This window comes from Bos taurus, chromosome 2 (assembly GCF_002263795.3).
Source record: "Bos taurus isolate L1 Dominette 01449 registration number 42190680 breed Hereford chromosome 2, ARS-UCD2.0, whole genome shotgun sequence".
NCBI lineage: Eukaryota > Metazoa > Chordata > Mammalia > Artiodactyla > Bovidae > Bos > Bos taurus.
This window is the reverse complement of record NC_037329.1, coordinates 115701522-115713570: the sequence shown is the minus strand read 5'-3', so window position 1 is coordinate 115713570 and position 12049 is coordinate 115701522. Positions and strand designations below refer to the sequence as shown.

At 35.2% G+C, this 12049-nt stretch overlaps 1 protein-coding gene across 8 annotated transcripts in view; it reads right to left on the bottom strand.

Annotated features, from left to right (window-relative positions):
* Positions 1-8822: 8822 nt before the first annotated feature.
* AGFG1 (ArfGAP with FG repeats 1) overlaps positions 8823-12049 on the bottom strand; it is a 74683-nt gene continuing 71456 nt past the window's right edge. For all 8 annotated transcript variants that reach the window (XM_059875612.1, XM_059875617.1, XM_059875623.1 and 5 more), the window contains 3 exon segments: positions 11344-11502; positions 10385-10476; positions 8823-9514 (listed from right to left, as the gene is read on the bottom strand). In XM_059875612.1, coding sequence (XP_059731595.1) covers positions 9455-9514; positions 10385-10476; positions 11344-11502 — 311 coding nt within the window. In that variant the 3' untranslated portion in view covers positions 8823-9454.

Here is a 12049-nt window from a genome sequence, read left to right as displayed (position 1 = left end):
ACCACTTTATTTGCCTCTTGAGAAACCTGTATGAAGGTAAAGAAGAAACAGTTAAAACCGGACAAAGAACAATGGACTGGTGTAAAATTGGGAAAGGAGAAAGTCAAGGCTGCATACTGTCACCTTGCTTATTTAACTTACAACTTGGCCACCTGATGTGAAAAGCCTACTCACTGGAAAAGACCCTGATGCTGGGAAAGATTGAGGGCAAGAGAAGGGAACGACAGAGGATGAGACGGTTGGGTGGCATCACCGACTCAATGGATGTGAGTTTGAGCAAACTCCAGAAGATAGTGAAGGACAGGAAAGCCTGGTGTTCTGCAGTCCACGGGGTCGCAAAGAGTCGGATAAAACTTAGCAACTAAACAACACATAAAAGCAGGTCAGACAGCACAGTGGTAAAGATCCGCCTGCCAATCAAGAGACAAGATCCAATCCCTGGGTCAGAAGATCTCCTGGAGAAGGAAATGGCAACCACTCCAGTATTCTTGCCTTGAAAATTTCACGGACAGAGGAGACTGGTGGGCTATGGTCCATGGGGTCGCAAAGAATCAACACTACTAAGCTTCTGAATACTCACAGAACACATAAACTCCTCTCCCTCCCATTTCAGTTCAGGCTTAGTCCTCAGTCTTACATTTTATTCCTTCAAGACTGACACTCCTTTATCAGTCTGTTGTACACAGGACTGAGATCTCTCCTAGTCTCCAGAGCCCTTTTCTCTGCTCTTGATTTGCAGGGATCACCCTTCCCCCATCAGTTGCTCCAAGGAACTGGGGTGGAGTGGTTCTGAATGTCTGCTTTGACAGCTGGGTTTAAAGCTCAGTCCTGCTGCTTAAATTCCTTGAGCCAAGTAAACCACCACCTAGTCTGTTTCATCTGGTAAAATAAAGTCATTCCTACATATAAGGTTACGAGAATAACAGGAAATGTTTAAAAAATATTCAGCAATGTGACACCAAATTAATACAGATTAAATGGAAGATACTACGACACTGATATACAGCATTTAGCACAATTTCCTTCACCTGAGAAATCCTCGACCATTACTTAAAAAGTCAAAATTTTCTGCATTTAAAAAGATAGCTCTGAATAAAAGAAACTGAAAATAGTGGCCATAATATGAAACTATATGGTGGTGGTGTTACCTGTACTTTCAAACTAGAAAATACAATAGTTTATGCTCAACCTAACAGCTATTATTATGAAATGTCTAATTCCAATTTCCAAAGCTAATTATTCTCTAAACATATATTCCAAATGGCTGATGGGAATCATGTTTTACCATTTGGAAGATATTTCTCTTTAAAGCTGGGGAACTGGCATCTAAATTACCTGCTCATTGAATGCCGGTTAACGCAGAATTTAAAACTGAAACACAGGAAACTTGACTCTGGGTCAGTACCTTTCAATCCTCACGTTCAGTTTTAATTTTAAAAACGTTAGCATACGACTTAAAAAAAAAATTTTGAGTCTTTCTTCACCTAATAAGACTAAACTAAACTTTAGTCTCCCTCTAGATGGAAGGGAGGGGGTGGGGAGAATAGTGGTAGTTGAGTGAAATTATTGATTCAGAGGAAAATAAATTTTCTTCTGGGTTTTGATGATTAATGAAAGTAATTTAAACAACAAAAATGTACAGAATTGGGACACAAAAAATAATGGCTACTACCAGGAAATAAGATTAGACATATGAAGAACCAAAGATAGTTTACTATGTGCCTTTTAAATTTCAGTTCGTAGTAGAGAAATTAAAATCTAATTACAAAAACCACTGTCTTAAAAATCAAGCTAGAACAATATGAATTTCAAGAAAAAATGTCATCCTTTGGGGATCGGGAATCAGTACTGGAAATTCAGTAATAAATACGTGCCTTTAAAAAGCAGATGCTTTGTAATTTAAAAATCAAAGAGAAAGTGACAAAAGTTGCTATTAATGCACAACTAATGGAACAAAGAAAGTAAGGCTGGAAGCAGATGCATCGTGTGCTTGGCAGGAACAAACGTGCACGACAAAAGGGAAATACATTACTCTTCAGTGTTCCAGATGTCTTGTTATGTTCTGTGACCATCAAAGGAAAAAGGCTACTACTTTCAAATGGTACATAAATTCAGGAGTCTTTATTTTGAAAAAATTATTCCAACAATGTTTCACAATGAACAATAAATCAAATATATCTACCATATATTTGAAATGAAAATTGAAATCAACCTGTTTTTGCCTAATACCTAAGACCACCTCTTGCAATTAAGACTGGTCTTCATAAATCTTGTCATATCAAAACATCTTCCAAGATATGCCCTGCTGACTAAAACGGCCTCGCTCTTTCTTTCAGATTTCTCAGTTATCTCATTCCCTATTCTTAGCCTTAAGTGCTGATATTATTTCTCATAAACTATTCCAGAAACCAAGACTTGTCCTTGACTAATGATAAACACAAATAAAGAAATTCTTGACTCTATAATCTTGTGAGGAATGAGAACTGGAACTTTCAGTTATTACCCAAGTCTTTTCTAAGGCAAAGGGAGTTAATTTTGGAGAAGTAATAAATAAAACATGTGGTTGTGCCAAAAGATTTTGCCAAATTAAATTCTATGTTCTCATCTCAAAAATAAGTTATATTCTAAGCTAATGTAGATAAGGAAAGGCATAATACCAACAAGTAGTAATAGAAAATAGTCCCAAACCTTGAACGTTTAGAAATGTCAAGGGTCACGGAAAAATTAAAATTAAGGTGCTAAATAGATGTGAACTTGCACAATTTTCAGTGAACTAACTGAAGGCCTTCACAGTTCAATTAAAAAGTATGAGATTTTTCAAACATCTTAAGACAGTCATACAGAATCTGCAGGTGAGATTCAAAATTGAATGACGTCTATTTTATTGAGTTTAGAGTCAGGCAGATTCATGACTAACCTTCATATATGCATAAGGATATTCTCATTTTAACAATGTTTTTTAAGTAGAAAAACTCTATAAACAAATATTCTTCAAAAGGGGCATCCATATAATGAAATCTTGGAGCTCCAAAGAGATAATGAATTAGAGCTGGATGTGGTAATATGGAAAAATAACCAAGTTAAACAGAGAATCAAGTTATAAAACCATACATTTAGAACAACAGAGGACAGCAAGTGGCATATATATAGAGAGAAAGAAGTATATAATAAATGATAACATTTCTGAAAGACTACAAAAACACAAGTAACTGTATTTCCCTGGGATGTGGGAAGAGAGTCACAGGAAGGAGACACACTTTTCCACTTTATACCCCTTTGTATATTGCGTAATTTTTAAACATCATAAACATGTCTTATATTTTGGTAACATATAAAAAACCTTTAAAGTCTTTAAAAAACCTGATTGTACCCACAGCATTCTATGAAACACTGGGTAACATTAATTCACAATCCTTTCATGCCTTTTACTTAACGATTATTTAGTCAAAATTAGAAGGCTTCTGGGTTGTTTGCTTTCTCTGTCCCTCAAGATTGAGGAAAAGGTGAGAAGTTTTAAGTCTCACTGGTTAAACTGTAATTTGGATAATATCTATTTAAGATTCCAGAGAACCAATTAAGAAACTAACCAATGAACATCTGAATCACCAATTAAAATATTTTATCTAGGATCACTTTTCCTGGTTACAAAAGCCTGAATCTTTAAACTCCATAGCCCTGTGAGTTCAACGACCCTAGATTTCAAAAATATAGTTAAGCATGTTGAATCTTCCTCCATTAGCATAAAATAAGCAAAATACATAGAGGCTATCGAGTTTGAAAGGAAATACATTTTTGGCAAGTCTTCACCAGAAAATAGCATCATAAATTCAAATCCTACAGAACTGACTCCAAAATCAGAACAGTTAACAGCTGGCATAAGAGGATCCCTTTTATGTCTACTCAGAATTTGCCAATTCAAAGGCCTTAAAACGTTTTTGAACGTTTGAGGCTCAGAAAATTTATAGTAGTAGGCTAGTGGCCACCTTGAGAGTACGAACACCCTTCAAACTACACAGAATTCAAGTTTTTAAAACACGGTGATGGTCAAACAAAACACAACTGCAGAGAGAATTCAGAGTAAATGCCATAAATGTGCAACCTCTACATTAGAACAATAATTGGACTTTTTAAACCAGGGTTTTCACAACACTTGGGGGTCTTTCCAGATTAAATACTTCAGTGCCCACTACACTTCTAGAAGTAATTAATTACTATGTTTAGTCGTTCAGTTGTGTCCAACTCTTTGTGATCCCATGGACTGTGGATGGCCAGACTCCTCTATCCACAGGATTCTCTAGGCAAGAATGCTGGAGTGGGTTGCCATGCCCTTCTCCCACGTTGCGGGCAGACTCTTTACTGTCTGAGCCACCAGGAAAGCCCTAAGTAAACTAGTGTTCAAATGCTTACTGAATTAACAACACAGAAGGCTCTTCAAATACTACATACAATCACCTAATAACCAATAAATTTAATGAACTGGGTTGTGGAATTACCCATCTGTGCCCTGCTGGAGCTGGCCTGCAAAGTGAGGCTGATGTGTCTAACTCCAAGTTTAATTAAATTAACATCAGACTGGTAGCTGAAATCAGCCATGGTGAGAGTATTAATATCACATGTATCAGTAAGCACTACAGAACAGGACACTTTTTCATGAGAGAGAAGCATTCACCAGCACAACATATGACCAGCACATCTTGGTCGTATATTCAATTGTTCAAATATACCACATAAAATTTTTAATGAATGACATGTTTTAAAATATACAAGGCAAAAGTTAACTAATGAATATAAATTCAATACAATAACACATTTTAGTAACAGCACCCTTTCAAAAGTAATTTTACTACTGTTTAGGGCACAGACTTAATAGTTGGAATGTTTCTCAAAACAGGAGTTATTGTGATACTTCAAATGTCTCTTAATTTTAAAACCTGACCCACTATTTACCCCCATGAATTTACTTGTAAAGTTTAAATAAAACCCTAGAGAATAAACTACTGATTTCAGCAAATTATGAATGGAATCAAAATTAAAAATGATTTTTATTAGGTATATAAGATATAGAAAGAGATTCTCTTAGAATTTCATACGATTTTTAAAAAATCTGCTTACACATAAATGTGAGAGCATCTTAATCCAGCAATAAAACACCTGCTCCCCAGAGCAAAAGCCCTGTCATTAGCCAAATGCCTTGCTTCTTTCATCCTTAGTATGAGCCCACTTTACGGACCATATGAGATAATACATGAAAAGCATTTAGCAAGTTTCTGATACACTAAAAGAGCTTAATAAACCACACTCTGTAATACCGTCACCATTATTACTTTCAAGTCATATCTTTAAAGAAATATATCTTTATAAGGTCCCGTAGAGATTAACTTTCTGATATAAATCTGAGACTGCAAGTGGAGGCCAAAGATGAGGTGAGTCACTCTGAATGTGAGTTTGGAGCAGGAGCACAAACATGAACAAAGAGGCCCAAGAAGCAAGGCACAGGCCGGCCTGAGGACAGCAGCATGTTTTACTGTATGCCAACCACAGCAGCAAGAGGTGACTGACTATGTATCATAAACTACCTTTTACAAAGTCACAATGTCTTCAAAAGAATTTAAAAACATTCTGTTTAAATGAGAAACAACAAGTGTTCTTTCTAAAAATGGACAAGTATAAAAAACCACTGGGGGAAAAACCCAGAGCAAACTTCTTTCTTAAGTAAATACATCATTCCTTTAACTGTAGCCGACGTCTTGGAAGGTAATGATTTTTGTTAGAGAAATCCTATTTTCATTCCTATATATGTATATATATACACACACATACATACACAAAGTTAAAATTCTTTGTTAACTATAAACACAGTAGAGATAAGAAATTATTCTTCATTTTTGAACTTTCTTTAGCAAGGTGTAATTTTAAAATAGCTATCTGACACTCTACCAAAAGAATACCACAATTTCAAAGTGGTCAAAAGAATAAATAATTCTAATATAAGTACTAATATCCAAGAGCCACAACTTGGAATATTCCTTTTAAAAATGAGATATTCACCAATTTCATTATTACTGAAATACATTCAAATAAAAATCAAAGGAAGAAAATCCAGAAAACAACATTTAAAAAGTTTGCCATTTCAACTGAAATTTAAATTTTTCTCATCAAGCCAACAAAAACACTCAGAAGTTCAGAGAGAAGTATATTTACACTACAACTAAACATCGTTGTCACAGAAAATACAAATTTAAAGTGTTGTGCAGTGGTTCTCAAACCACTGTAGTCTGAGAAACCCCGCGGGTCCCCCGCAAAACCCCAAGTCAAAACCATTTTCAGCATACTAAAATGTGTCTGCTTCACTCGTGGCTTCCCAAGTGCGTGGTGGAGTTTCCCAGTGCCTACACACTGTGTCACCTAAAAGAGCTGCAATGTGAAAGCAGTGTGAGAATCCCACTGCTTCTGTTGGGCCAGATTTTTAAAGAGATGTGCAAAATGTAAACAATGGTCTTCTGTTTGTGGAAAACAGTTATTTGCCATCAAAAACGGTATTTATGTTAATGTGTAATGAGTTTATTATTGTTACATTTAAATGAATAAATATGTTTTAAAACTATCTCAGTACTAATTTCTAATACACCAAATACTGAGCAATACAAGCTACATAAACAAAAGCTTTTTGGAGATCTTCAATAACTAAAAACAGTTAATAGTCCTGAGGCCAAAATGTTTGGAAAGCAGCCAGTTAAGTTATTCTCTTCATTTTACCAACTTACAGGAACTGTACCAACGAGGATATATGTTGGGAGGTGGGGCAACTCAGAAGTAAAAAGCAAGCACTGATGTGCTTCTTCAAATTTACAGAAAGAATTATTCTGCGGAAGCAAGTGACTACTTGATCTCTATCTTCACAAAAATAAGAGTAAAATATACCTTTAAAGTAATCAATAAAGCTTGTCACCCTAAAAGAAAATTTTCTTTCCTGAGCAAACACAAAAGGAGAGAAGATGACTCAACCAGTACAGTAAGTTAGGAAACTGCGTCTTCATGTTGCTACCACTGAGTATTTTCTCCTCTTCACTGTTCAACACAGTTCTGATAGTCCATGTAAAACCAGAAGCAAATCTGAATATGAAAGTCTGAGGATTCAAATCCACATTAAAGTTGGATCACTTCTTACACTAAGCATTTTGATTTTATAGCATTCAAAGTCAACAGGAGTTTCCACTTAATTACAAACCTCAAGGTTTACCCAGAAAAAAATAGTCTTTAAAATAATTTTAATAACAACTGTTTAATTTACTTATTTCTTAGATGGAAAGCCTGGTAGGTTAACTGGGTAATGGCCTTCAATGGTATAGCATAACTTGGTACAAGAGTTGATTGGGACCCAATACAATCTAAAACATAGGAATTCAAAGACATCTCTTAAGTATTCCCTCCATGAGGGGGCTGGAAGGTGACTCCAAAAATTTGGAGAGATTTCAAGTATACACCGACATACACCCAGACCTTTGCAGCATTCATTTAATTCTAAGAGAAGAGGCATACTGTTCAGAAAGGGGGCAGAGACTTCCCAGTCTGATCAAAGTAGTTCAGACAACTATACATTCAGCTAGATAATGCACTGGACAGCAATGCTTCAAGAAGTTTAAAACTCAACACAGATTTTAATATACTATGAAAACAACTCCTGTAGTCACCATTTGAAAAGGTATTCAGCACGAATAATGTTTGAGGAAACTGATGTTCACCTCTTTTAATACCAAAGCTTTAAAAACAATTTTAAGTATTGTAAGAAAACTTTTCAAATATGTATTACATATTTACATATGTAATTTCACCTTTTCTTGATGACACAGAGTCACAGTAATAGGCAATTTTCAGAAGATGGTGTATATAGTGATGCCCTCTAAACGGCTGGCTGTCCCTACACTAACTAGTCTTGGACAGTGTATGCTTGTCATACATTCTATCTCCTTCGTTTCAAGCCATAACTTCTGAACTGTTAATATGCCACGGTCTGGGAAATCTAATAATCAAAATTTCACATAAAAACATGAGCTCTAACATATGGACTGTGTGACTTCTGTGGGCTGCTCAAAGGCATTAAAAAAAAAACAAAAACTATTACAAGTTTTTCAGTTGTGTTCTGTTTTGATGAGATTGCCAGATTATCACTGGATGAATCAGGCATTATATAAATATTTAATCAAGTTCACTTGAATATTAACATAAAGATATAACTAAACATTAGTATCGTTGCCTTTTTAAACAAAGTATTCTATAACTTTAAGGTAACACTGGGTTCCAGTTTCTTTCCCCTAGAAATGAACATAAACAAATGTCCTATTAATATCAGTTTGTCCAAAGAAAAAAAACTGAGGTGCAATCATGTCACAGTTAATGCATGTCTGCTTCCAATACATTCAAAGACAATATTTTTTTTAAAAAATCAATAGTTAAAATAAGCCTTTTGCAGTCTGAGAATTCAAGATACTTAAAAAAATTTGTAAATACACATACATGCAAATTCTTCATATATACAAATTTTCACAAAATTAAGAAGTTGCAAAGAAATTAGAAGGATTACAGTGAATCTAACAAGCTACATTAAATGCTTTACCACTGACATATTCCTAAACATAGCAGTCATAGTAGTTTTAATAAATTTTCTACATGGCCTTTTTATAAAATTTGCTTTTAGACATAAAAGTTAGTCACTAGAAGTCTTCTGAAACTCTAATTTAAGAATTCAAGATGTTCTCAATTCACTACTGATATTTAAGGCCACTTTGGTAAAGGCATTGCAGCAAGAACACAAAACAATAGCATATTTTCTAGTATTTATTTTTTTCACCTGCAAACTGTTGCAAAACATGATCAGCTTTATTATGCAGACAGGTATCCCTCTACATTTTTAAAGAATTTAGGCATGTATAAACAGAAGAGCTCTTCAGAAAGGAAAAATTCAAGAATGACTAAAACCTTCCAATTTTGACTTTGTAACTTTCCAGTAGCAATGGTTAAAGTGATTTTAGGTCATTCATTTCCCAATTTAAGACAGCACCTTAAAAGTGGCTGATCTATTTCCCCAGTAACATTTCTCACATAACAATGTGTTAAAGTTACAAATACTGATATGCACAAATAGCTAATTTCTAAGAAAAATATGTACAGTACTGCAGCATAATGAATGTGGTATCTGCAATAACTTAATATTAGCCAATTTTTAATATACATGATACCGCTACTTTTTTTTTTTTTGCCAATTCACAGGTTAAAAGTTGTTACTGGAGCCCTCTGTTTCGCACATATTACCTGGTGTTTAATACACAATGCAGGCTTTTTAAAGACTTCTCTTGTGTTTAAAGCTAAGATCAGTGAAACAAGACAACAGTGCAAGAGGCGGAGAGATGTAATGTGACCATGTAAAAGTTCGTTCCAGTAAAGTGTCTATATAAGGCTATAAGAAAGGATTGGTTGATGAGCTTCCTGTTGGAAATTGTCCTGTTGGTGCACCAGTCTAAAGGAAAACATAAGACAAAATAAATAGACAGACAAGAGTGTGTGGGAAAATAATAATATTTTTTTAATTAATAGTATTTAGATTAAGTATTATTAAGTGAAATCTCTCAGTCATGTCTGACTCTTTGCAACCCCATGGACTGTAGCCTACTAGGCTCCTCCATCCATGGGATTTTCCAGGCAAGAGTAGTGGAGTGGGTTGCCGTTTCCTTCTCCAATTTAGATTAGGGTTTTATAATTACTGGCAACCATATTTATTCATTCCTATTATTAAGAAAGGAGAAGGAGTCAACAAAGGATGGGATGGTTGGATGGCATCACCGACTCAATGGACAGGAGTCTGAGCAAACTCCGAGAGACCATGAAGGTCAGGAAGCCTGACACGCTGCAGTCAGTGGGGTCATAAAGAGTCAGAACACGACTTAGTGACTGAACAACAATTACTGTTCTTAGCAACATACTGTAACACAACTATAGGTTACCAGGCACTGTGTTGTGTCTTTTATATCCATTACCTCACATAATTCTGTTAACAGATTCCAAGAAGGGATTGGTCCTAAAAAATACATTTACCACACAAACCAAATGACTGCAGGATTCCTTTTTCACATTGGTCACTAAATCGGCAGCCTCTCATAAAGCAGAATTTTGATAAGAAAGCACAGAAGTTTCATGTCTACAATAGTTTACTGTCAACGTTTTGCTTTCCAGCTGATTAATGTGTTTTCTTAAATCAACAAAGATTGTGCACAATGGCTGCCTCGATTCGTACAATCTTGCATCTGGGAGGAATCACATCCTGCTTTTCCCACTCTGAAAACAACGCAACGACTTACTTACAAAGTGCTTAAAACTGCATCTCACTTACCATAAAAGGATTACTAGACACTCCAGCAGCTCCAACTTGACCAAAAGGGGTTACCACTGGCTTTGTTTGTCCAAATGCTGCAAAACCTGCACCTTGTTTAAAAAAAAAAAAAAAAAAAAACCCAACAATTATAACCTATACCTCTGAGCGACAATCAAGGAGTTTCAGAAAAATCCCCACCAGAGCAACAATAATTAAAAAAATCAATGTTAACTTGTTGAGTCTCATGTTCTTCAAAGTAAGTTAAAAATTTCAGTGGCATGTCTTAAAGAGACATGTCGATTCCCCAGAAATGGTTAATTCCAGTCTGTCCCAGCTATGTAAGTTGCTGACAAAGGATTTAATCAAAAGATGAGTTTGTTGACTATTTAAGAGGGGATGTGACCCAAGGATTTCAAACTTCAGCAAATGAACGGCCAAAAAATAAACAAAATCCACCCAAAACAAACAAAAAAGACTACAACAACAAAAACAGAAACAAAACCTGAAAACTTTCTCTAGTGAATCTTCCTAAAAAAAGTAACAAACTCGAACTACAATACAGTTACCTTTAGTCTATGTCACCACCACCACCAACAAACAACAAAATATATACAATAAATGCAACAAAATCAACAATTCTCCAATGCAAAGCAAACACTCTAGGTCTATAAAGTTTCCTTTTAAAATCAAGAAGCATATTATAACACAGAACATACAAGAAAGATACTGGAGATCCTGAGAAAGAAGAGGTACTCTTTAGTTTCAGATTACTCCCAAATCTATAATCTGGTCACAAAAACTTACTAAATCACTCAATTTTCTGAGGCCTAACTCACCAAAGGTTTCTATATCTGTGTAATAAACAATCAGTACATAACACTAGAGCATTCTTTAGATAAATCCTTTTGTCCAAACATTCAAATTATGATAAAGGATACATGCCATGAACTTGGCACCAGCCAAATGTTAACTCTTACCATTGGGCTGTTGAGAAAAAGCTGTCTGTTGAGGAAAAGCTGCTTGGGCTGGGAAGGCTGGCTGCTGGAAGCTGCCACTAAAGCTGGTGGGAAGACTATAGGGAGCGGGAGTCCCGAAGCCCGCAGGCATGCTCATGGATGCAGTGCCAAAGGTCGCCGCTGGTGGGAGAAGGAAAGGCTGATCACTTACAAACAAAAACGGAGGTTGTCTATACTCATACTCAACAATGTAAAATAGACATCATTTACCTTAAAAATAGAAAGATGTATTTTAAATCCCCAAACTCCAACAAACTTAATAGCAAGTTTTAGTGCCATACAGTTGAATGTAAGCTATAAAGCTATCATTTGAAATCAAAAGTAAACCTCCCAAAGTAATTATATAAATGAGTCTAAATAGCAGTCTACTTTTAAAGTCCATCATCATGCAATTCACATGTATACTAGTATATATATTTTTAAGTTTTGCTTTGTTATACATAGTAAAATAGTCAAACATTTATATCTAGTGAACTGTCTGCTATAATGTAGTATATGTATTCCTGGAAAAACCTCTGCAAAATAGTTCACTTAAAAATAAAACTTACAGGAGAAATAGGGTCTGCAGCAGGCCACTCAAAACCTATGCAGCTTTGTAACCATAGTCAAAAAATGGATGGGGGATAATCCTAATAAAAACATTAACACAATTAAACTATATAGACTC